The following is a 27,256-nucleotide window of genomic DNA, read 5'->3' as shown; positions in this document are numbered from 1 at the left end:
CTTCTTGGCAGGTTCTCTCCCTTTTTTTCTTTTTTTTTTTCTTTTTCTTTTTTGTTTTTTTTTTTCAATTAGCTATCTATCACTAAACTGCACTCTGGATTTACTTTACTCCAGCTGTGAAACACTGAAGAAAAGCAAGAAATGTACGAAATAAAACCCAGTGTACACTCTGTAAGATTGCTGCCCTCCTTCTCTTTCCTTGGCTTTATTTTCTTGCTGCTTCTACCATCTTCTGTGTGCCTTAGTATGTACTTCTGGACTTCTAGACCAGAGACTGTGGCTATTTTCTCTTGTGGTAAATGCCAAGCACATCTTTCACTCTGAATAACATAATGAGGAAGGGATAGCCTGCTAGTTGATAATACTTGCCCAGGGCAAAAGCCTCAACTTTATTACTAAAATTTTACTAGGAAAAGTGACCCTAGGAATTACTGGATGATTTACAATTTGGGAAGGAATGATGGCTTACACTGGCCTAGCTGCTCATTGAACTACTGTGTAAGCAGTATTCTTGATTGCTGCTTTGCATGCCTTGTTATATGGCAGCAGCATAGATTTAAACAAAAAACATGAGACAATTTACAGCCTCAGGCTAAAATATAAGCATTAGTGGCTGAACACACAGTGCACATGGAGGATGCGGTCAATTGCAAATACCAGCAGTACTGGTATTTAGGTAAACACATACTTTAGCCTCTGTCAGGAGGGTGGCTTTGCAAGTCACTTCCACATGATTTGTGAATCAAAGGGCAGTAAGGAGCTACAGATTGGCCACTGTGTTGCACAAAGACAGAAACAGGATTTAAAAACTGTAAATGTCAGTCTGCAGGAGTTCTACATGTGCAAAAGGTCCTGGGGCATTGCTATGACTCTGCACAGAGATGCTCTGTTATAGCTTCATTTTATGGAGCCCTTCAGGCCAGTTAAAAGTCCAATGTTAATTGGTTCTTCTTTTGGTCATTCTCAAGTTTCTTCCTCAAAGGAAGCATTAGTCAGTAGTTTTATCTCTCAAATTTTTGTTTATTTTTTGAGAGGAGTTTTGTAAAGTTTCCTCAAGTAATGTTTAGTCTGTTTGCAAAATCTTATATCAACACACTTTTGAATTTGCCGTGTCATGTAGAGAGACATAACACAAGGAGATTTTCTTTAACTGTGAAAAGCAATATGGCTCTTGGCAGCTTTGTCTACTCTTTGGTCCCTTTCTAAGCTGGAAAGCAGATTTATTTTGTTAAAGCCAAGAGGCACTTAGAGTTACTTGAAGCCTTCGTTGAGCAGGAACTGCTTACTGTCCCCTCTTTGCAGCCTTTCCATGACTGCTGGAGTAGGAGCACTCTGGAAGAGTGGGTAATTAGTGTTTGCTTATTAAATTTATTAATGATTCTTACCCTTGTTATATTAAAGAAAATCCTGAATATTAACCTCACAACCTAAGGGGATTTCCCCTCATATTTCAATTGATTATTTTTTAGCTCCTAAAATAAGCTTTTGTTTTTGATGTTCTTGCTGTACAAATGACTTCCATTTTGTAAATTTTAGAAATTCAATCAACAGAGACAAGCACAGAAGATTCTTTCCAAGTTTAATGAAGAATATTTTAAGCTGATAAATGCAATTTCATTATAACAGAGTGGCTTAGAGTAAGACAGAAATGCTGTCTTTGTTTTTCAACAAAATTATAATAATTCAGGTCCCTTTTACAACATACTGTCTGTGATGGAGTATTGTAAGAAAGTGATTAGATATCCCAATAAGCTTTCTTTTTTTGTAATGATGGCTATTTTACTATTAAGATAACTGCAGCAGTGAGGTAAGATGAGCTGAATTTTTATTCAAGAGTTTTTGCTGGCAGACAGTGTTTTTGCTTTGTATCCTCAACCCTGTGTGTATTTTGTCACCTATTATTTCTATTTTTTTGTTGTTGTTCCAGTTTTAAAATGGTAAGGTATGGAGCTATATTCACAGATCCCTGGACTCTAACATGTTCTTTCAGAATGCTTTCTCAAGACTGTGATAGCTCATCTTGTTTAGCTTTTGCTGATTTTAGCAGCAGGCAGAACAAAGCTTTCTTAGTATTTTTATATTAGCGATCCATTCTTAGTACCCTTAAGTTCTCTTCAAGACTAAAAATAGTTTTCACAGTAAGGATCTTTCTGGATATGTTTGTGGAGCTGAACCAGTGGCTGATATCACCATTCTGTAACATATGACACCAATGTTAAAATGCTGGCAAATATTAACTATAACTCAATTTTCTGGGATATCACTCCATTATGCTTTCTCTGAGTATTCAAGTATTATTTTCTTCTAAAATCTCTTAACCACCTTCAATTCAGTGATTTTTTCTTTCTTTCTTTCTTTTCAACCTTTACTTACCTATTTTTAAAATGCAGCCTAGAGCATTAAGACTTGTGCCTTCTTGAAGCCCAGAGTTGTCATCGCCCTGCAGACAGCATCAAAACATCAAAATTATGGAAAGGCTTATCCCAAGCATTCCTACAAGCTCATTTGTGCGATCCCTCTTCCATTTGCCACTCAACTATGAGGTTACTGAAAGAGAGTGTTTACTTTAACCATTATTGCTATAGGGATAGAAAAAAAAAAAAAAAAAAAATAGATTTTACAGACCAACCACACATACTCAAATCCCTTTTCAAATTGCTTAGAATGCTTGAGGAGTGCATCTTATCACTTGTGTTCTACAGCCTTGTAAAACCCAGAATTAATGCCTGTTTCTTCCAGTTTTAGTTTATACCCAGTTAAGTTTATATAATCTGCTCGTTTGCAGCTAACATTTTAAACAGGATTGATGCATCTGAATACCAGTTCAGTTTCAGTGTTTGATAGCAGTGAAGCTGTGAGTTCATTGAATTTCATGACACAAATAAACAGCATTTGGTGTGAGGTGTGGTCTTCAGGCAGGGGAAAGGATACAGTTGAGTGGGCTGGACAGTGCAGGATCTAACCACTAAGCAGGCACTAACTCGGCTCAGTCAGTGTTGTTTCATTGACTGTTGCTTTCTAAAAGTGACTGGAAACTCAAATCCTGACTGTATTTCAAGAAGTCAGTGCCACAAAAGGAGTGAACTGGCTATATTCCTGTGTGTTCTCTTTTATTTCAACAGAACATTCTCACAACTTCATCTGTTCATTTCAACCATTTCTTGCAATAAACTGTTATAGCTAATACAGCAGAATTTGTATTTACTGAAGAGCCCCAATGAACTTAGTCACTGCTGAAGATTTTCAACCTGCTAGGTGCTGTGGAGGCTACAATCACAGTGTGTTTCCCAGAATCACCCCACCCTTCAGTTAATTTTCCTTCATGTTTTATCAAGTCAACTTTACTTCACTTGGGCCGGAAGAACCCCAGGCACCTGTACAGGCTGGGAGGAGTTGTCCTTGAGAGCAGCTCGGCTGAAAAAGACCTAGGGGTCCTGATAGATGAGAAACTTAACATGAGCCAGCAGTGCGCTCTGGCAGCCCGGAAAGCAAATGGGATCCTGGGCTCCATCAGGAGAGGGGTGGTCAGCAGGGATAGGGAGGTGATCGTCCCTCTCTACTCTGCTCTTGTGAGGCCCCATCTGGAGTACTGTGTCCAGGTGTGGAGCCCTCAGTACAAAAAAGATATGGAGATTTTGGAAAGGGTCCAGAGGAGGGCCACAAAGATGATCAGGGGGCTGGAGCACCTCCCCTATGAGGACAGGCTGAGGGAGTTGGGTTTGTTCAGCCTGGAGAAGAGAAGGTTGCGGGGTGACCTCATTGCAGCCTTTCAGTACCTGAAGGGAACTTACTCCCAGGAGGGGAGTAAACTCTTCGAAAGGGCTGATAATAGCAGGACTAGGGGAAATGGTTTTAAGTTGAAGGAGGGAAGATTTAGGTTGGATGTTAGGGGAAAGTTCTTTACTAGAAGTGTGGTTAGGTCCTGGAACAGGCTGCCCAGGGAGGTTGTGGATGCCCCGTCCTTGGAGGTGTTCAAGACCAGGTTGGACAGGGCCCTGGGCAACCTGATCTAGTAAATGTGTATGTTTGGTGGCCCTGCTAGGCAGGGGGGTTGGAACTACATGATCCTTGAGGTCCCTTCCAACCCGGGTAATTCTGTGATTCTGTGTGATTCTGTGAACTTCCTTTGACTGTAAATGGAGATTGCAGACTTAAGGATGGAATGGGGTGGCAAGTTAAATACCTGGAACACACATACTGGGCTCCCCAGTACAAAAAAGACAGGGATCTCTTGGAAAGAGTCCAGCAGAGGGCCACTAAGATGCTAAGGGGCCTGGAGCATCTCCCCTATGAGGAGAGACTTAGAGAACTGGGTCTGTTTAGCCTTGAAAAAATAAGGCTGAGAGGGAACTTGATCCAGGTTTATAAATACCTGAGGTGTGGAAGCTATAGTGGTGAGGCTGGTCTCTTTTCAGTTGTGCGTGGGGATAGGACTAGGGGTAATGGGATGAAAGTACAGCATAGGAAGTTCTGCACGAATGTGCGGAAGAACTTCTTTACAGTGAGGGTGACGGAGCACTGGAACAGGCTGCCCAGAGAGGTGGTGGAGTCTCCTTCTCTGGAGATATTCAAGACCCGCCAGGATGCCTACCTGTGCAACGTGGTGTAGGGAGCCTGCTTTGGCAGGGGGGTTGGACTCGATGATATCTAGAGGTCCCTTCCAACCCCTACAATTCTGTGATTCTGTGATAAGCATACACTTGATAAGAACCCTCTTCTTGCCATCTTTTCCTGTTCTTATCTAGATGGCATCCAGTTTTCCACTTCCTAGAGCATACTCTGATGATATACTCAGTCTTATGACAGTGATTTTTCGATAATGTCAGTGTTCCTGCTGAGAATTTTCTCTTGCAGAATGCACTAGAAGTTCAAAAGTTAAAGTCAGTTTGAAGTAAGTTCAAGGAAAAAATCACCACACGTACTTGACTGTTGGGGTTTGGAGGATTTTTTTCCCTCTTTCTTTGTGCTGAAGAATATTGTAGATTTTTATGGTTTTGAGCATGATCCAGCATTGATACTATAGCTCTGGACAAGTGCCAGAAAGTAGACTTACAGAATATCAAGTTTTATACCTCTTATGTAATGTTTATGCTGGTGAATAGAACATATTGAAATTCCATTTAGTGAAATTATTGAAATTATGTTCATGCTACCCTGCTGCCAGTTGGGCTGAAATGACTATGTTCTGTGACGTTGCTGCTCTCACAGACATAGGCACTTGGAAATAAGTTTGCATTAATGTTTTTGTCTTCTTCTACCCCTATTTTCACTGGCAAACCAGTGCCCTTACACAAAAGGCCTACACTGTGCACTGAAGGCATGTAAATCAAAAAAGGAAATGATCTTACCCATCCTCCATGCAGAGTTCATTCATTCTCTTTTCAAAAAAGGTAATATACATTTCTTTAATCCCTTCATTACCAAACTCTTGTTACAACAGTGCACAGAAACTGCTCTACATGAGTTATGTCTGTTTGATTTTATCAGTTTAATTCAATCAGTGTGGATACGTTTTCATCTGTATGAACGTATCCTCTACTATATAGATCTTTCCTGTCTAAGAGGCAGAAAGGGAAACATGATCTCTCTGAGGGAGCTCTCTTGCCATGTGAAAGGTTGGTGGTACCAACACCATTGCTTTGGGGAAAAGATGTGTGAGAGGAATCCCTCCCTTATCCAAAGCAGAAGTTACAGTAAAAATAAAATAAAATAAAATAAAAGATTAAAAAAATAAAGAAGGAAATTTAAAAAAAAATAAAATAAAAAAATACAACTGTGTCCAGACCAAACTATAAGAATTTATAAATGTAGCTTTTTAAAGTACATTTACTGCCTGGAGCTGTTTCATCTCAAAGGAAAAATCAATTTCATATCTGAGAAGGCCTTACTGTAGAGGCTGCCATTTCTGATGAAAAAAACTCCCGTATTATTGGCTAGTCATTTCCATGGCCATGCATTTTAACAGCCTTCTGAACAACAGCCAAAAGTTTGATGTGCATTGCTAGTGGTTACATTTAGACCTCTTCATTATAGTAACCTGCTGTGGTGCATCGAGTCCTAAGTTATGGTAAGAGAACTGCAGGGAAAGTTACATTTCAAACTAATTCATCTTTATCCACAAGGCCTGTGGTGGTAAGTTGTTCTTTTTGTTCATTTGTAGATAGAACAAGAACGAGACAGGCTCAATGACCAGATAAATAAATGAATATATAAATAATAGAAAAGGGGGGGAAAAAAAAAAGAAAAAAAAAGAAAAAAAAAAACTTTTTATTGGTAAGGATAGTTAAGCACTGAAATGGCTGGATATGATACATCCATCAGGGGAAGAAAAACACTTTTCAGGAATGGATGGAAAAGACTATACGCTGCCTTGGATGAAGAAAAGAACATGGGTAATTCTCCCTCAGCTGCATTTCAACTAATTTTGTTATAGCTATTTTGAAGACGCTTAGCGATTATTATAACTAGCTGTTCAGTCCCTGGGTATTTAATTGATATGTTCCTACACTCCTAATTTTACCTTTGCATCAGATGTAGCAAGAAAATGATAATAACTGAATTTGACAGTGTGTAAAGAAAAAGTGGGCCTCTATCTTAAGAGAGCATTAAAATTGTTGATAGGCAATTCTGAGATCTTCTTTTACTTCTGTTCTTCTGTGTACAGAAATTTCAATTGCTTATAACACAACTGTTTTTAACATTATTGCATAAGATACTTGGAAAGTGCTTGAAAAGCCTTTAAGGTTTTTTGTTGGTTTTTTTTTTTCCTTCTAAATTTCAAAAACCCATTTCAGGTTTAAGAACACCAAAGTTTTAGAGTAGAGAATATTGCAATTGAAATATGCTGAAGAGTACTTACAGGTACTTTATTTGTACTCTATAAACTGGGTGATGTAGCCATTCTTAAGCTCATCATAGTGTCTAAAATCAAGGCGATACTTAGTAGTCTGAAACATCCATGCATAAATGTTGCCATGTCCTTCCACTGGTTGGGTTTATGTTACTTGCTGAATTACTACTACTATTTTTTTGCCAGTGTAATCAGTAACAGTGACATTGGGAAACCTGATTCCCCCTTTTCTGCAGGCCAGCTTTGGGTGGTCTCCTTACATCATCTTTCCGTCAGCACCAGGAGTCCTTGGCAGCAGAAAGAGAAAGACGACGTCAAGAGAGAGAAGAAAGGCTGCAGAGGATAGAACGTGAAGAAAGGAACAAATTCAAGTAAGAATCACGTTTACTGTCACTCTGTTGTCTTAATATGGGATGGGTCTGCAAATTATTGAGACATTTAGTTTTGAAATAATTCAATTGTTGAATATTTCCTGGTTATCTTTGGATACCTTTCTTGATACTAATGTCTATAGAACTGGTATATTAAACACTATGATGAATTTTATCATTTAAAAAATCAGCACTTTTAAAGTCACCTCTACCTTAGTCAATTATTCTGTTTGAATATCCATAAAAGCTAATTTTTAATAGCTAAAATGCCCCCTCTCAAAGTATAGTCTCACTGTGGCATAGTTTAAAGGTGAAACTAGGAGGAATGGAATCAAGAAAGGACTAAGATAAAGCACTGAGATATATTTTGCTTTTATGTTTTGCAAAGTAAAGGCATTTTGCTGTCTTAGAATGTGTGACAGTGTTTGAATAGCTAAACATTTTCCTGCTTTTCTGAGCATGCATCTCTTCTTCATGGAAATAGTAAGTGGCAGAAAGTAATTATCAAAATTATTGCTCAGACTGTGGCCAAAGGCCCCAGCAGAATGCAGGGCTCTGCATTTTCACATCTGAGTCCTTGTCATGTACCATGATGTTCTTCCTGCAGATAGTAAGAGCCAAGTTCTCACTTCCTGTTTGATTCATGGCTAGAAATTCCAGCGTAGCCATCAGCAAAGACAGCAGTGGGCTTAGGAGAGGTAATGTGCCTACTGGTGATGTGCCTAGCATCTCAAGAAGTAATTTTAGTGTCTCATAGCCAGGAGTGCAAAGTAAGCTTTTTCAGTAGTCAGAAGTTATAATGCAGTAATATAAATAATGGTAGAATATATGTTTTGTTGCCCAAGAGATGCTGTTTATGGGAAACATGGCCCTAGGTTTCATGTCCGTTTGTGTATTAGTGCACAGGATTGTTTTCACTGTAATCATCTGTTTAGTAAGTAAGAAGTGGAAAGGGTCTAAGTCATAATGGATTTAGAAAAAGGAATAACTTGCTAGTGGTTGGTTGCTTGCTTGGTTGAAGGAGATACCCTACTGGCTCCAGAAGATAGCTAGTTTGAAAGAAAATGAGAGATAGAGGGAAGGTGGAAGTGCACCATAATAGGATCTTTGGCAGCCAACAGCTGCCCAAGTTCTCCTGAAACAGAAACAATCAGATCTCAGTCCTCAAACATCTTCCAAAAACTTTCCCTCTAAGTGGTATCATCAGTCTGCAACAGGCTGTCATGGAAAGCCAACATGATCTTTCAGAAAGGAAACTCCCAGACCAAAAAAAGCCACTAGGAAGTTTGGCAGCTTGACCTGTTTGAATAACAGATCTACACATTTCACTAAATGTTGGCTAGAACAGTTGTTCTGTCACTGAAAGAGCTTCTCTAAAAATAATAAAAAATAATAAAAACTTCTTTTATAATTTACGTCTTCATCCCATTAGTCTAGAGTCAAAAAGTGGTTAACTAAATGTCATGACTGTTACTTATTTGAGACAACAATGCCCAGTTTTTTCATCTTCAATATTTGAGTACCCTGTTCACCCAAAAATGTTAGAGGTTGTGTTTGAGAGGAGGGGTCTCCCAAGCCATTAACTTTGCAGGCAGAATCCCACAGTTGGTTAACCAGTCTGGAAAGAGGAAGACAAAGCCACAGCAAGCTGTTGTGGACAGTTTCGTAAGAGTTCATGGGATTTCATTACTGTATCATCAGGCTCTGAAGATGTATTTTTGATTAAAAATAACACTTCCAAATCACAGCCTTTAAACTTGTGAGCAGTACTGGATTTACCATCATGACTCATTTGTTATCTCATTCTTTCCAATTCTGCCTTGACAACATCATAGTGGATTCTGGCACCATTGTTGACAAACTGAGAATAATTTAGGAGAGAGAATCACCACTTGTGAAAGACCTTTTTTTCATAAGTGTTAAAATGCTTTAAAAGCTACTACTAGCAAAAAGAATGCTTTACAAAATGGTTGTTTTTCTCAGTAGGAGGACTCTTGTCCCTGTTTGCATATGTATAATAATATGTCCTAAAATGAATGGATTATTCTTCAGCTTTACATAGATGTGAAAGTAGTCAGAGGGGAGTAATGTTCACATTTCACTGAAAAATTCTTAGGGTATTTGTTGTTGTTGTTTTGTTTTGTTTTTTTCCTCGGGGTTATTCCCGTAGCTATTATAGTTGCAAATAAGGGATAACCAGTAGTGATTCAGAAGTATGTGGAGGGTAGCCTGAAACAGTGTGTGTTTTATGTTAATGCTGACCTTTGAAGAGCAGACTTTTAATAGCTGTTAGAGTAATTAGTACTGTTGTTACTGTATGATTACTGTTATAGATGGCAAGTTTGATGATCATAAATATAAAGAGAAAAAGTAGTGTTTTATTGGAATAGTTCTGAAAGTCCTTCTGGTACTCGTAGGTTGTAATGGGAAAGTATCTAACAGCTACAGTGGCATCCTCTGTGTCAGCAGTTTCAACTAAATGTTAAAACTGTTATTGAAAATTTATTGGGTTCTACTATTATCTGAATTAAATTTGATTGCCAAGGAATTATTCACTAATTTGCTTGCTGATGTTTTCTTTATATGTGGATACAGCAGGTCTACTTGAAATTATGGAGTTCAGATATTCTGCAAAGTTGCCTTGGCAGAAGTTAAATGTGTGGGAGCTGCTCCGAAAGTAATGATACCTTTTTTATTATGTTGGCACACAACATTAGAGGTGGATGCTGGTGATATGACAGTACTGATTGAACCTTCCCACCAATATTTCACTATATTTTGTTGCCACGATACAGATAGTAGAGGGGCAGTATGACAAAGTGGCATATGACATGGAAGTGCATATGGAGCAAAGGCGTGTCATTTAATTCCTCCATGCAGGAAAAATAAAAAAAATTTAAAAAAAAAAAAAAAAACAAAAAAAATGCACTTATTGACATTCAACGACACTTGTTGAACATTTAAGGAGACCAAAGAATGGATGTGAGTACAGTGAGGCAGTGGGTGGTGTGTTTCAGTAGTGGTGACAGCAACAGTGTATGACATTTGCAGGTGCAGATTTTTATGAGAGCAGCATGCAGGCTCTTGTTCAGCTCTAGCAAAAATGAAGAGCTGATGGTAGTGACTATGTTGAAAAGTAATGTTGTGTAGCTGGAAGTTTCCTCTATCAAGTAGTGTTATAGTGATCTTTCTATCTGTAATAGTTTCCATGGAAATAAATACGGGACATTACTTTCAGAGAGACCTACATATAAGTTACTTGAGGAGATAGGATAGATTGAGTTCTGTGTCTAAAATTCAGGGTGAAAAATAATTAGCAAAACAACATCACCATTGGATGATCCTGAATGTGCCTTTTAAGAATTGTCCTACTTGATAAAGCCAAATGCTCAGCCAGTTTGGTGTCACATTTGCAAGTGTAAACTAAAATACACTTAAGAAAGGTATATTAGAAACAGGACACTTAATGTCTGCTCCTTGCCTTGGTATATAACCTGCCAGATACAAGCAGTCCTTGTTTCAGGGTATTTCATATGGGGCCAATGAATAATTGTCTTACAGCTACTGATGGGCTTTTTCCTTAAGAAAGAAGGTTTTTTGGGGGGTGTTTTTCATTTTTGTTTTTTTTTTTTTTAAACTATGTATTTGGTGTACACATATATGTACTATATGCATAGATAAATGTACATAAATACATATCATAATTTTTTCTGAGGAGTCTAATATTTTTTGTTGAAAACCACCTTCATTCTTTCTGATCACTTTTCTTAAACTGCTCTTGGTTTCTTCTATTGTACATATAATTCTGTAACTTATCGTATTTTTTTGGTTTCCTCTGCAATTTACTACAATTTTCTTTTTAGCCGTGATTATTTAGACAAAAGAGAAGAACTAAGACAAGCAAGAGAAGAGAGGTCTGTATATGCTGCATCCATCCTTCACTTTAACTGTTTCCACTTTCTTTATTCTTTATTGTTGTGTATTTACACTGTTAACCATGCATGCTCAGGACACTTCTGTTCAAAAAGAAGTCTATAAGGAAGCTGTTGTGTTATTTGAAGAGGAAAATCAAGTCCAGCTGTAAGCACATCAATAAATAAGGAGCAGTGGGATGGGAATAAATAAGAGTGATTGATAATCCTTTATCTGTTTGTGTGGGAAATCAGCTTTCTCCATTTACCTCACAAATTTGCCCAAATTTAGTAGCTATAAATGTAAGAAGCCTGTGTTTCTCACTCAGTAGGTCCCAAGATTTCTGGAGGGTCATAAAAGGTAACTGTGGATATAGCAAAGAAAGTGGGGTAACAAACATTGGAAAACTGGGTGATGGAAATGAGTCTGACACCTACTCCCAACATAGTTTAGTATTTCAGGGCCAGGTTTCCTTTACCGATCTCTCTTAAGCATCTGTGAGGAAATTATGAAGTTTAGCAGTGTTTGTCATTACGAGTTTGATTCAGTTTTTAGATAGAATACTTAGAGGGACTGAACTTTTTTCTTTTCTTTTTTTCCAGTTCAGTTAGAGAATTTAAAGCTCTGGGCTAGACTGGGAGTTAAGTGCTTATGAAAGCACATTTTTCAAGGAATACTTGACTGAAGACCTTTGCCTTTCAGTAGCTTCATCTCTATATTCACTAGTAATTACACTCTGGAGGGATTTCTTGTTTCTACCTGGAAAATATGCATGTTACTGAACAAATAGCAGATGAAAAATGATCCAGATTGCCCAGTTCTATTTTTATGGTCCTCCAGGGGTTGCTATGCAGAGGTGCTTTTGGAATTGTCAAGATCTGGAATTATATTATTGAACTATGAGAGTAGCCATCTCACAAATTACTGTGCTGCTGCAGTTTTTTTCATCATATCATCAGACATGAGGCAATTCGTTTCTGCAGACTGAAGTCTGATCTGCCAGCATGTCTATTGTGAACAAAGTAATTGGTATTAAAACACGATTTTGACATCTCTTAAGAGTAACAAAAGTTGGGTGGTCATTCTTTGTCAATCCATGCAAAACAACTATGAATGCTTTAAAACATTTTCTGAAATGAAATGTGTGTGAGCACCTAAGCATCTTACACAGATTTCAGTTGAGTAAAACCTTTTGCAGTGAGAATGCTCATCAGCAGAATTTGAAACAAGCTAGATGTTAACTCCTCATCACTTTCAAGTTGTAAAGGAGCATTCTATGTCAGCTGGAGTCGTTTTTGGAAGTGTTCACCAGCAGGGCATCTCTGCTGTGCTATCAGACTGCAGTCTGATAGAATTTCACTGGTCAGCAGGAGTGTGTGTCTATCATTAGGCTGTTTTTGACCTGGGATGTTAAACTAACTTGAAGTTCTTTCCTATAAAGAAGAAAGATGTATTTGCTTTGACAACAAGTAAACATTGGTGCACCATTCATTTCATGAGTTCTGTTTGTTTGATAATTTGAGGCTTTTTCATTTTGCTTGGTTGGGTATTTTCCAGTAGTAGCTTAACTCTATGAAGGTGAGCTTCCAAACCCTCTCCCTGATGTGATTTACAGATCAGATGGGATGGTTCTACTCTTCACCCACTGGTTTTGTTGGTACAGAAACAATTCAAGTTGACCTAAGGGCATTGCTCAGAGACCTAGACAACTCACAGAATTTTTTATCTTCCTGAAGGTGTTGAATGTAATGTTCATGACGCATACCAAATGGATAGCCCATAAACACTTGGCTCTTTTTCTCTAGAAAGGAGTCAGCATAGGCATGATGGTAGCTGCAGGTTTCCATGATTTGAATGAATATGGCAGTATTGCTTCTGTATAGAATCAGTGTGTCCATCCTGTACTGGTGGAAGCGTAGCAGAGGGATGATAGCTCATCCTTTCATCTGCTTCAGTTTAAAGTCCATTAGATAAAAATATGCTCTTTCTCAAGTCTGAAGCATTAATGAATGATTATAGAATGATGTTAGTTCCTGTTTACATTGCCGCATCTGCTTATTAGTTTGCCCTTTTGCTAAGTAGTTCTGCCTCTGTCTTGCCATGAGAGATGCTGTTCTGGTTCTGTTTGTTTTTTCTTTCACTATAATGAGCAGATATATTTTGAGAAGACACATCTTGATGATAATCCTCTGCTCTGCCAGTTAACTGTAGTACACAGCAGCAGAAGCTAAAATGTTAAAGCAGCTGACAAAGAACTGAGGACAATAAAACATTGTAGCTACTCTGTTACAGAAGGATCTGTCCAGATCTTGGTTGCAGTGTGTTGGCAAACAGCAAAAGCTTCCACTGCAGCCAGCTGGGCTGTACCTGTTTTAGCTAAGAGGTCAATTTGAATAGCTCTTTATGAGGCTTAAATCCCTTCTGCTCTATTTGTGAGAAGGTGGAAAACATGGTTTGTAAGCAACCAAATTTAAAAGAAAGACTGGCTTCATTAACTGTAACAAAACGTTATGCTAATGCCAGCAGAAGGCTTTCTCCTCCATTGAAAATACAAAAATCATTCTTTAGAATTGGCTTCGTGTTAGAACTGTAAACAGTTCTTATTTTATAGCCGTACAAGTATGTGGCTTATTATATTTTCATCCAGAATCAGTAGGGGTTCTTTTTTTCTTGCAAAATTTGTTCAAAGCATCTGCATACCTCAGGAGGAAAAAAAGAAAACGAGTTTGTTCTTCATTATTGCTGTTTGCAATAAAGCAAATTGCCTCTGAAAACACAAGAACAGCTCTTCAAAGACATGTTTTCTGTGCTCCGTATGGATGTTTGCAAATGTGCATGTGTGTGTGCTTACCATATGTACAAAGCATGTTTGTTGTTCCATGGTGCTGACTTCTTTACCCTTCCTGCTTTTAATGCACACTTGTACACTAATTCAGGCTGTCAGTGAGACAGGCTGGAGGAGGAGAGGTGTTCCGTGTTACAAAGTGTTCACAACAGTGGTTTAGAGGAGGATGACTGCAACATTTCAGGGATGTAAACAGTAGTCTTGATTAACCTGTTTAACAGTTCACTTGTGGGTGAGACAAACAGTACAAAGCCTGATCCAGCTGTATTCGTGAATTTATTCGTTAGCAAATAATGGTGGATAAAATTAGCAGGCATCTGGTAGAGGCACGTATTTCAAAGTTATTTTGGTCACAATGTATAAAGCACACTATGAAGAATATGATTGGTAGCTGGTCTTAATAAACAGTTAGTGAGTTCTGCCTGCCTAAAATGCAAAACAGATGTATCTTTGTTCTTTTAAAGTGACTTTGATGAATAAACTACATGTGACGTCAGGTCCAAGCTATTGGATGTCTGAGTCCGGCAGAGAAATTTTTTAGAACAGAAAAAAGAAAACTTTCCATTGTAGGCTCTGGAGAGAACAAAGTGAATTCCAGTGCATTGCTCTCAGAGCAAATAGAAGCAGGTTCAGAGACTGTAGATAGTCAATCCAACATTTAATATTGGTATTATTTTCAGGGAGATCTGTTTTTGTCTGCTGCACTGAACCATTTTCCTCTCCTTGCTGCTAGTCTCAGACTTTGGCTGCTTGCATCAGTATTAAGGGGGTCTGGCTTTGGAGGTTGTTCGATGTTTTTTTTTTTTTCTCCCATTTTAGTTTTGTGAGAGGGAGGGCTGGGAGGAGCAGGAGATGAAGTAGGAGGGTGAAAAGGAGGACAGACAAATGCTTCCTAAAGGAGAAGTGCTATGCAGACACAACACTATATCTAAGGACTCTCTTTTGCTTTTGTTTTGTCATGAGCAGTTTAACATTTTTCAGGGCAATAGTCTTTGCTTTGGTGTGCATTTTTTGGCAGATTGACCAGGCAACCAGTTTAGTGCCGTACCCCTTGAGTCTGGAAGTCAGCTCACTCTTTGCAGGTGTTTCATCCATAAACAAGCATCAACCACAGACTTCTTTTTCTTTACGGAAACCCTTTGGAATTTAACTTTCAGATACAAATACTTGGAGAGACTGGCAGCTGAGGAGTATGAGAAGGAGCTGAAGAGTCGAAGTGTGAGCCGAGGCAGAAGTGAGCTGTCCTTGAACCTGAGATCTCCTTCAGCCCCATCCTCACCTGTACCCAAGTGTGTCAGCCCAGCATCCACAGAGTCCCAGGAAGAGCTGAAGACCCCCTCTACATCCTGTGGAACTACTCAGCACTCAGAAGGTAGGTAAAAAGCAGGGCAAGGGGAAAAGAGGGATGCTTTTATGATTGCTCTCTCTGACTAGCAGTGATTTTTCATGCATGAGTGCGAGAACATCACTTCTGAGGTGTCAAAGTAAAGGGTCCTGTTATATTGGTCCTTGCTGTCTTCCTAAATTTCCTTTTTTTATTCATAGATTTGGATGTCTTGTATTCAAGCAAATGATACACTGCTAATTATTTCTACAATTTGTATTAGTATTGTCTGATGCTATTAGAATGGGCTAATTGGAAAATATATAGAGGGATTTATTTTTAACATTGTGCCCCTTATATATTAGAAGTTACTGAATACTAAACCAACAATATTCCTGCCAGCAGATTTTGCTTGTGTGGATTCTCTGGAACAACAGATGAATGCCAAGATTATAATAATCTTCCAGTAGAGCACAGGCTGAATGGGGCAAACAGAAAGGCTCTTTAATTGAAGGCAGGGAGGGTGTGTTGGTTATTTTTATCACCAACAAAAGCTTTTAAAATTGTAGCAGAAGTAGTAAAGGACTTAAAAGAGACCACAGACAATTAGTGAAAAGGAAAGTATAATTAGTGTTTGCACGGTTGGTTTGCTGTCGTATAATTTATTGGTGTACAGAGCAATATTTTTTTGTGTGTGCACGTCATTCTGCCATTTGCAACATGTTCCCCTCTTTCAGTCTTGAAAAAAAACACCCACCATATGGTTTTATATTTGCACCACACAATATTGCATTAACTTTGGGAGCTAGAGTGCATGTTGAGGGTGAATTATCGCCATCATTCATTTTTATTTTATTTCCTGCTACATGCTATTGGTGATTAATGCATTTGTAACTTGCACTGCTTGGTTTTATTGAGTGTTTTGGCTAGTAGCATGCTGTAAAGCAAGAGAATTTAAGAAAAAAGTTACAAATACTGAATGTTATGTATGTTTATTCTCACTGCATTAAGTAGGTGAAGTTTATTTAATTTAGGTTTATATGCTTTTTCAATTATATTCCCAGTTTTATTATCTAGCACCTTAAAAGTCTCAGCGGAATCATTTAAATTTAAAAACATAGATATTTTTCTGTAAATCTGATAGTCAGAAACATCCAGATACCCATTTCTTTTAGCTCTATATTGCCTTCAGAGCAAGTAAGCTGGATTTTTCCACCATTAGGATTTCAGAGCTGGGTAGGGAGCAAGTATCTCTTTTATGATGATTATTTTAACATATTTCTCCTGGAAGCATTAAAAAAAAAAAAAAAAAAAAAAAAAAAAAAGAGCATGAAATGGAGCAGCACAGTCCATTTGGAGAGTACATTTAGAGCAGGTGTACGGGGTGACATTAGACAGCCCAGTTGTGGCAAAGCTATCAAGACATGGGTAAGCAGGAACTCTGAACTGAAAATCCTGGCAACATCAATAGCATCAGAGAGCAACACCTGGAAGCTTAGCAGTAAACTACAAGGAGAAAAAATACAGATGGAGCAGGGTGAGCTTCCAGCCAAGGGCAGCTGAAAGCATACAGCCAGGGCAGCACCCAAACATGGGCCTGAAATCTGCATTCTGCAGTGAAAGCTGTGCATGAGAAAGGACAGCTCTCTCAGGCCTAAGAAAAATATTGGAAATGTCATTTGAAATAATAAGCACATGGGCAGGGCATGTTCTCTTGTTCACTGGAGGTGGACAGATGATTGGATCAACTAACAACTGGCAGGCTTCTTTGCAGATTTTGTGCCATGGCATCTGGGCCATTTATTATCTGAGTTCTTTATGTTCTTTTTCTGTTCTTAGGAAATGTTACAAACTGCACTTAATAGAGAATGAAACTGAGACATTAACTTGCTTAAGCAAGTTGTAGGAAAGCTTAAATACAGCCCTGAACAAAGCCTGTTTACATTAACCCCAACCAGTTGTGTTGAACATGGGACTCATCCTCTCAAACAAGCATAAAACTGCAGAAGGAAAAAAATTCCTCAGTTCTCTTCATAGGACTCTCCAAAGACTCTGCAATAGTAGTGTTAACAGATGTGTGATATTTGCCTGCAGAATTCAGACACAAAGTCACATGGGAAGTGTGTTCCTCTAGTAGCAAAATAATACCTGGTTTTAGAAGTTAAATTTTTTTTACACTGCTTGTGTTGAAGTATACTTTGGCCATACAGTATCTACTGGGCTTAAGTGGGAAATTGATTTTGTCTGTGGAACTTTCTCCCACGCTGTGAAGCATCTCAGTGTCTCTACATAAAAATCTGGACTTAGTGATCTGGAGTGTTTTCTCATATAAAACAATTGGTTCCAGTGAAGTAATCAAGTCTTATGCAGTTTACTCTTGTAAAACTTGTGGTATGGCATTCAGAGGAAATGAAGGCAGTCCCATAACTGCAAAATAGAACTTTTTTTTTTTTTTTTAGAGCAACTACTTCCTCCATTGTAATTTCATTGGATGATATTTTATAAATGCACATGTGTATTATAGGAAAGCAAAAATAACCAAGAAATCTCTGAAATCAATCCACAAAAGCATCAGATACGATCCCTTCTCTTAGAGGTGCAGCTTCATGCCATACTTGAGGAAGTAAATAGATCAACCTAAGTGTGCCTTCTGGACAGTAGGAAAACTTCTGGACATATCAGTAGCAAAGCAAGGTCCAAATACTGCATTAAGTATGACCAATGAAAATGTCTAGAGATGTTGAAGCACTGAAGCGTGAAGGTGCAGTGAGGCCATTACAGCCACAGCTGTACAGCAGAACAGAGGAGGAGGAGATATAGAGAGAGGGACAAAGGAAGAAAGAGATATTTCCCTCCTGGCAATCACACTATACTAATTTCTACCATTGCAAGGGATGGGGAGAAAAGATTGGAGGTTGGTGGCTGAGAAAGAGAAAAGGAGATGAGCCCTTCTAAATTCACTGCAAGATGAATCCTGTGCTGGAAGAGCAGAAGGGAGATCCAGACAAGACTTTAAGCTTTAAGTTTTTGCTGAATTGCCTGAAGAATTCAACTAACCTTGTTCAGACTTATTGTATGTTTTCTCAAGAGACACCATTTCCCAGCTCCAAATAGAGAGCAAGGAAAAGAGGTGAAGATGAGGTTGACTAGTTTATTACAATGGCAAGGGATTAGGTGTAGGCCTTGGATACTTGTTCTTTCTGTGGGTTTATAGGCCTAAGGGACTGAGGTCTTAGCAGATAGTAAGGATAAGACAACCTATGTCTGTTCAGAGTTCTTTAATAGCTGAGTATCAAAAATAACTTCCTTCCATGTCACTGTGCAGCATTGTAAGTTCAGGGCTACTTTCAGAAGGAAGCAGCTTGCTGTCCTGTCAACCATATTCAGAAAAGGACTATCACCAATATATGACCATTACACAGCTAATCACGTTGTTATGTTGTTTTTGTGTGTGTGTGTGACAAAGTCTAAAAAGTGTTAGGAGATGAAAATTCTCAAAACAGAGAAATCTTTACATGTTCATTGAGGGGCTCTGCTACCGTGTCCATCAGTTCTGAGGATACACAGCTGCTCTGGGAGATTTCATTCTCCTCAGAAATCTTTTTTTTTTCCCAAGAATGCATTTTCAGAGGTTAACTTTTCAGGGAATAAAAGAAGTAGGCCTAAGTTTAAAAAACTACTCCTTAAACTTATGTTCAGTTTTCCTCATCCTTGTGAGTCTATACTAGTCTGAACGTTTCATCTCATTTCACTCACCAAGAATTTTGTTAACAGCTTTAGATACAATATCAACCTCAATACAATCTCAACAATATCAACCCAGGAATGGAACTGCAAGTGGTGGATATATGGCTGACTTACTAGCTTCATTCTCCTGCTAGTGTTTGTTGACAGAATTGATTTCTGAACTTTTTTTTAAGGGAAGCATTACTGGACACAGTTCACTACATATTGGTTGATAGGTAGGTAGTTTGACGTGATCACAGGAAAGAGACTTTCAAGATAAATAACAGTGTAGCCCTGTTTTGTTCTAGGAGTGCTCAGATTTTTATATTATTTGAACTCAAAAAGGCACCTTGTGTCAACATATTGCTGTCTTTATTTTATGTGTGTCTTTTATTTATGCATAGATGGTTGTTTAATTATGCATTTAAAGTCATTTGTGGAAGTGTAAAAGCTGAATTCCAACAAAACAAAGGACAAAATCAATTTGCAATTTTTTACACTAAAATTAAATAAAATGAAGCAGAGTAGTGTTACTGAAGATGCATTCCTCAAAGCTAGTACAGAAATGTGTGTTGTTGTAAAGAGAAGGCATGGGCATTGTTAGTAATCATCATTCTTTGTGTGGGTGTCACAGAAAAAAGAATAGGCACTGAATGTGCTGCAGTCTTCGGAAAACGTTGTGACTTTTGTTATTTTGGCTTACACTGTCTTTGGATAAATTCACTACCTGTTCCCTAGAGGACTGACCTGTTTCAGCTACATTCCAGTGTGATACTTCTTGCCTTTAAAGGATCATTTAGTTCTTGAAGAAAGTCTCATCGTACATCATGCGATCCAAAGATGATGACAAGTCCAGAAGCCTATTTTGCAGCATTGCAATGACAAGTAGTAGAAGGAAAAAATGTGTATGACTTGGTCATTGTAGTCACCTGACACAAAATTTAGCACAAAGGGAATTTGGGGAGTATGCAAAACTAACATGCATGCCTGTTTTCATCACTCTTGCATGGCACCTTCAGCATTCGTAAAACTGTGAGCTGCTTGATGTGAATATGAGTGGATGCTCTCCAGTTTCTTTGCCGCATGCAGAGAATATTTGCATGTGAAAATCAGATGTTTTAGCTAAAAAAAATACAGAATAATGAAGTTCACTGTCAGTGATAAAACAGGGAAGAAGTAACCAGGTATGCTATCAACAGTATTCGCCACGTTGCCAACAGATAAAAAGCTCAATGTATGACATATGCCAACCAATTGGAAACTAAATTTGGGCCATATGCCAAGCATTTGGAAACTCTGTTCAATTTTGATGTGGCTATTCTGAAGTAAATGTGCATGAAAAAAAGCATATGTTTTTCGTCAAACAGATGTGTGTCAGTGCCGTTTCCAGACTGTGCCATTTCATTGTGTTAATAAAACTAATACTTATTTTTTTGTTGAAGTGTTCCTCATCAGGTGAAAAAAGAATTCCTCCAGAAACCAAAGAAAATTCAACCAAAAAGCCACAGTCTCTCTCCTTTTTTGCTTTGTACAAGATGTCTTGTTTCCTGACTCTGTCTAGGCACTGAGTTTTCAATGTCATGGGTGGGATGCCCATTTTCTGCTGGTTCAAATCCTTATGTGAGTCCAACACTCCAGCTGTGGAAGTATGTATAAAAACAGTGGATTGGCTCCAGACAGTAAGCGAAGGGGTTTGCCAGGCCACTCTCGTGTGCAACACTGTCGTCATACAACATTCATCAATCTGTTGCTCATAATGTTAAGCATGCTGTGGAATTGCTTTTTATTTTATTTCCATAAGGCACTTGTACAGTTTTCACGTCGTTCTCATTTAGACGGGTGAGCCTGACACAACTCTGCTGTTAAGTGCATCTCTTTCTCCCATTGTTCTCTCCACCAGTGAGTGCCAGTGAACCCGAACCAGAAACAGAGACAGAACCAGAAGCAGAGCAGGAGACTGAGGCAGAGCCTGATCAGGGAACGGAGACACCCAAGGAAATAGAGGCTACAGAGGTGGGACCAGAGAGTGAGGTGGAGCAAGGACCAGAGAGAGAGCCAGAAGAAAGTGCAATACTCAGTGAAAAAGAGAGGCAGAATGAGGAAGTGAATGAAAAAGACAACTGCTCTGCATCCAGCATATCCTCAGCAAGCAGCACTTTAGAGAGGGAAGAGAGAGAGGACAAGTTAACCAGTGACAATGAAACTGGTAAATTGAAGTTTTTTCAATAATGGAGGATTTCTGGTGGGAAGAAAAAAAAAATGTAAAATTTGCAGCTCTGTTGTTTTGTTAATTAGCAATCAAATGCTTTGCTCCTAATTGAAGACTTCCTTCTCTGGCCAAGTCAATGTCTTTTCTCCGCTTGGAAATCCACAGACTTTGATGGGGTTTCTGTGTTTGAGGGCCAAAAAAGCCATGATGAAATGAGGTTTCCTTTAATTTGAGACCATTGCCTTCCTTGAGTTTTAACATAGTGACTGCTGAATCATGATGTTGTAGTGACTCTACCCCCCAAGGATCTGTCTTTTCTACACTTAAAATTATGAGATAAAAGGTTTTGCTGATACAGTTTTTCATGAGATTCCAAACAAATTTTCCAAAAAAATTTTCACGTACCATTAGATTTAATTCAGTAGGAAGAGAAATAAAGGATAAGCTCTTTATTCCATCCTTGCAATTTTCCTTTCTTAAGCTTCAGAAAGCAGAGAGAGAGACGTAGGAACAGAAGACTATAGTTCTAGACTGCGACTTCCATTAGCTCAAGTGGAAAAGGCCCATAAAATACACATTTTCTCAAAGACTGCAGCTCTGTAGTGATCAGTGTTTTTGGTTAGACATGTGAAGGGTAGCCCAGCCTAGAAAACACCTTAAGAGAAGAATCAGTTTTCCGTCCAGGATTGATAATTACAACCAGAGCTAGACATGCAGTCCAGGCAGAGAGTAAAAGGCAGATTTTGACCTTCATTGACTAATTATACTTTTTCTTTCTCATTCATTTGTTTGTTTGTTGGCTTTTGTAAAAAGGTTAAGGAGTAAGTGTAATTAGGGTACTCCCAAGTCTTCTTAGGGCTCAACAGTGAAAAACATTGTCCAAAGTGCTTTAAATTCTAGATAAGAAAACAAAAATTGCTACACAGTGTTAAACAACCTCACTTCTTACTGAAAGAAAAGTGATGACCCAGTAACAAGGATTACCTCATCATGATGAATTTTCAGGTTATAATGTTCAGGCTTAAACACTATCACTTTTTTTCTGGAAGCACCGAGTTAATTTTGTTTTAAATTTAAGAGCTATCTTCTTTTTAACCAGCTTCAAGATTAAGTTAAATTAGGCACTTAGAATGTTGTTTTACAGACAGTAGATGAGTATATGTGTAGGAAAGGCATGATGGATATGATAGATAAGAGATATCATTGCATTGTGACGAAGTTCAAGATCTTCCAAGCGCAAATAAAGGAGAATAGGTTACAGTTTTCCCCAAATCTCATGTGTTATATCCTGATTCTTTCACTCTAAATAAATGCATATGTACCTTTTTTGTAAAAAGCTAAGAAATGTATCCTGGTAAATTTGATTTAACAGCCTCTTAAAATTCACATATGTTATCAGTAGGACAAAGATTTATTAGGTTGGGCTGTGAAAGAGTTCTCGTGTAGCTAGTTGTTCACATTCTACTAGATAAGGAGAATCAGAAAGCAAAGGGAATCACTGGTTTCCAGCTATCAGATTCCCAGCAGATATCTGGGAATATCTAACACACTGGTTCTACTCAGATGCACTGAGGGCAAAGAAATAAGGCCTTTGGTCCCAGATTCTTTGCCAGCCATGCTGCTGAACTTAACTTCTTACTTTTTATTTCTTTAATGGCACAACTTTACCACTGTGGACAGAGGGAGAGAAGTGAGCAACTAGGTAGCAAGAGCAGGAGAATTCAGAGCAATAATGTTTGAATAAATAGGGGAAATGACTAAGAGACTAAGAGAACCCATCTTAGAGATTTTATCTGGAGAGTTTTTTGATGAGTGTGCAGGGGTAGCTGCCATAGAAAGAAAGCAGCTCGACTGATAGTCAAAGTGCAAGGTTCTGCATCTGGGTCAGGGCAATCTCAAGAGCAGATATAGGTTTGGCAGAGAATGGCTTTAAAGCCACCCTGAGGAGAAGAATTTGGGAGTGCTGATAGATGAGAGAATCATCATGAGCTGGCAGTGTGTGCTTGCAGCCCAGAAGGCCAACCATTGTTGCTTCAAGTGACACAGGTTGAAGAAGGTGATTCTGCCCCTCTACTCTGCTCTCATGAGATGCCACCTGGAGTACTGCATCCAGTTCTGGAGCCCCCACCACAAGAAAAACATGGAGTTGTTGGAGCAGGTTCAGTAAAGGGTCGTGAAGATGATCAGAGGGCTGAAGCACCTCCCCTTCAAGGACAGGCTGAGAGAGCTGAGGGTCTTCAGCCTGGAGAAGAGAAGGCTCCAAGGATACCTTATAGCAGCATTCCAGTACCTAAAGGGGACCTACAGGAAAACTGGGGAGGGACATTTTATAAGGGCAGGTAGTGACAGGGAAAGGGGAAATGGTTTTAAACTGTATAAGAGTATGTTTAGACTAGATATTAGGAAGAAATGACTTACTGTGTGAGGGTCATGAGACACTGGAACAGGCTGCACAGTGAGGTTGTGTATGCCCCTCCCTGGAAGCATTCAAGGCCAGGCTAGATGGGGCTTTGAGCAGCCTGGTCTAGAGAGAGGTGTTCCTGCCTATAGCAGGGAACTGGGAACTGGATGGTCTTAAAGGCCCCTTCCACCCCAAAACATTCTGTGATTCCATGATTCTATGATAGCAGAAAACTTGAAAGATATTTAAAACTCTTTAAGTACTGAAAACATCAGGAACATATGAGAAATAAACATGACGTGGAAGTATAAGTGAAAAAGCAACTGCAAGGTATAAATTGAAACCGTTAACCATACCTGGCCAAAAGGACAGGATAACAATCAAAATAAAATGTTTAAGAAGTAGATTTTATAAAAATATGTTAATAACATGTACAGACTGTGGGGAAAAGAAAGAATCTCATAAAGAGGATACATAAAGTGTGAAGAATTATCTTTGTCCATATTTAACCACTTCATCTTTGGCCCTTTGGAAAAAAAGCACCATAATTTTTTGTCACATTATCCACACTGGTTAACAGTATTATATTCAGGAAAATGTAGTCTGAGATGCTTGCATCATTTATTTTTACAAATTGACCGATACGGTTTGTTATTTATAGTGCTGTCTTAAACAGATTATTATGCAGATTATAGTTTTAAAAAGCAGTTGACAGAAAAATATTTATAGTGACATTCTAAATGGTTGTGATGTGGGAAGAAGTCTACTAGGTTTTCAGTTCCATCATATGCTACAGAAGGGTAGCAGCATCTGATGAGCAGCATTTTCAGAAATCACTAGCAGACTTTATTTAGGCACTTATATTCCTAAAATATTGAAAATCTTGCTTTTATGATTCTACTCATGAAGTTTTCCTGAGAGCTGTACCCTGGGTATGCAATCAGCTCTGTGATTCAAGTAGCCCGTGTTATAAAAACAGCCCAGGCACCAGCCAAGAGGTCCAAAGTGCAGCCAGATGTGAAAGCTGTCTTCCCCTAATGGTCAGAGAGGGAGAAGGGGAAGGAGGAAGTAGTTACATCTTGACCTCAAAGTCAGGCATGTAAACTTTATCTCCTGAGGAAGTTTTCCTTCCAGTTTATGAATTGATCAGAGTGTGACAGCAACCTGTCTTGTGCCATGGTCACAATATGTAAACCCCACTTCGGATTACAAAATATTCTGAGCGTTTATGCACAATGTAAAATGAGCTGGGATAGAAAGTACAAAATAAAATCTGAAAAATTTCGGAAGAAGCCCAAAATCTCAAAATCCTGACAGTTATGAAGTCCCTCTTGAGCTAAACAGATTATTTTCTGCTCCCGTTCTTTCTTTGAGAAGTACTCCTGGCCCACTGGGATTGAGCCATATATCAGCACTGTCACTAATTGCAAAATTTCCCAACCCGTTGCTTACCCAGTTTCCAAGTAGTTGTGCATGCAACCCAATGTTTTTCTTGTGGTGAGGAGCATTCTTGATGCTCTGGCTCCAGTCTTCTGACTTTTTCTATGTGTGTGTGTGTGATTTCAGGTCCATGGTCCCAGACCATTCAGGATGCTGGTGTGAATGAGCAGTGCAGCAACATCCTCAACAACAAGCGGTTTATGCTGGACATGCTGTATGCGCATAACAAAAAGCCCAAGGATGAAGAGGAGAAGGAGCTGGAGGCGAAGGAGGAAAAGAAGGAGACGGAGGAAAGTGAGGAGTCCCTCACTAGTCTAGCCAGTAGAATCTCTATCCTTCAGGCCACAAAGCAGGCCAAAGATGAAAGTGTGAAAAAGATGGAGATTGGAAACCTGGACAACCAAGGCAGCGTGAAAGCCTTTGCGGAAAAATTCAACAGTGGTGAGCTGGCCAAGGGGACAGCCTTGCCTGAAGATGAAATCAGTGAACAGGTCCCTGAGAAAACACCAGCACAGCCAAAGAAGGAATCTGACTACATCTGGGATCAACTCATGGCTAATCCTAGAGAACTTAAAATCAAAGACATGGATTTTACAGACTTGGGGGAGGAGGATGATATAGATGTGTTGGACATGGATATGGGTCCTGGGGACTCCCATGTTCCCCCTCCTCCACCTCCACCTTCTTTCCTGGGTTTGCCTCCTCCACCACCTCCCCCACTGTTTGGATGTCCACCTCCACCTCCACCCTCTGCTAATTTATTGGCTCCTCCTCCGCTGTTCAGCACTCCTCAGGGTTTAGGGTCACCCCAGGTTTCTAGGGGTCAGCCAGCATTTATAAAGAAGAAGAAAACCATCCGTCTGTTTTGGAACGAGGTACGGCCATTTGAGTGGCAGTGTAAAAACAACAAACGCTGCAGAGAATTCCTGTGGTCGAAACTGGAACCCATTAAGGTGGACACTTCCAAACTGGAGCATCTCTTTGAGTCAAAGTCCAAGGAACTGCCTGTCACAAAGGTACAGCTCATATTCAGCTCGCCGTTGTTTTGCTATTGTATTGGTATTCATCTTGACTTAGATGTAAATGATTTATGCTGTTTGTATGAAAACAGTGGAAATTACAGGATGTGTTTCTAGCTTGGTCTATGACAGAAGATATTCCATAACCTGAGACTAGGAAATGAGCCTACAGTGGTGTCTGTGCCAAGCCTGTCCTCTTGTCTCAGGTCTACCAGTTCAAGGATATCACTTCAGGTGGGGAATACCAACAAACAAATTCGTAATTTAGTGCCATTTAGTTTACTTACATTTATCTAAAGGTCAGAGCATGACGATTCATATCTGTATTTGACAGTTCTTCTCTTGGTAGTATTTTCCTAATAATTTAATTGAAAGGTTAGAATATCAGATTTGTGCCACAGCAAAATGCCCACTCATGTATTTTATTGTGCAGGATTGCTTTATAAGTTATACCAAATTTGCAGTTAAACTCTGAAGGATTTTGTGAGGAAGGGGGATTTTATTTTTTATTTTTTAATAGTGGTAAACAGACATATTTAAAATCCTTAATTTGGATAATAGGGCTATCCCAACCTTAGGACAGAAGCTGGCACAGGAAATATTTCAACAGCTATGATCTCCTGGTACTTAGGAACACTGTTATGAAAGAAATTCATGAAAGCTGTTTTCATGGCTGTTTAACACTGAACTTGACAACACAGAGAAGTCCATTATATTTACGTTTAGTAGGAATATGAAACAGCATTTAAAAAGTTATTAGTTGAAACATTTGTTTTCCATGGCTTCATAAATTTGTTTCTAATCAGAGCAATTAACATCAGAAAACAACTTTCCTCTTCAATTAGTGAAATATACCCATCTCTCTTTGTTAAAATAAAAAAATAACTTGCTTGCATGTTTTATGGTGATGTAAAAAACAACCAGTACTTTGAATATTTAACCTCTTCTTGACTGACAAAAGTTATATTTCATATGTCATAAGTATTATTGGTTTCTCTTAATGTGGTGAGGCTACCCAGTCTCACGTTCCTTGCCCAAGTTACTAGCTCAGGGTTTTCTAATGGTTGTTCTTGCTTTTCTGGGCCAAGTAGAAACACTACTGTTTGACTAATCTAGCGCCTCTTTAAGTACATGGTAAACAATATGTGTATGAATATAT

At 38.8% G+C, this 27,256-nt stretch overlaps 1 protein-coding gene across 3 annotated transcripts in view; it reads left to right on the top strand.

Annotated features, from left to right (window-relative positions):
- FHOD3 (formin homology 2 domain containing 3) overlaps nucleotides 1-27,256 on the top strand; it is a 354,796-nt gene that overhangs the window by 269,522 nt on the left and 58,018 nt on the right. For 2 of the 3 annotated variants that reach the window (XM_015854309.2, XM_015854310.2), the window contains 5 exons: nucleotides 7,087-7,221; nucleotides 11,085-11,135; nucleotides 15,136-15,350; nucleotides 20,929-21,234; nucleotides 25,205-26,094. In XM_015854309.2, coding sequence (XP_015709795.1) covers nucleotides 7,087-7,221; nucleotides 11,085-11,135; nucleotides 15,136-15,350; nucleotides 20,929-21,234; nucleotides 25,205-26,094 — 1,597 coding nt within the window. The remainder of the gene's footprint in view (nucleotides 1-7,086; nucleotides 7,222-11,084; nucleotides 11,136-15,135; nucleotides 15,351-20,928; nucleotides 21,235-25,204; nucleotides 26,095-27,256) is intronic. The other variant, XM_015854311.2, reaches the window with a different exon arrangement.

Source organism: Coturnix japonica, chromosome 2 (assembly GCF_001577835.2).
Source record: "Coturnix japonica isolate 7356 chromosome 2, Coturnix japonica 2.1, whole genome shotgun sequence".
Lineage (NCBI taxonomy): Eukaryota > Metazoa > Chordata > Aves > Galliformes > Phasianidae > Coturnix > Coturnix japonica.
The sequence above is the reverse complement of the archived record's forward strand: the minus strand, read 5'-3'. Positions and strand labels throughout refer to the sequence as shown.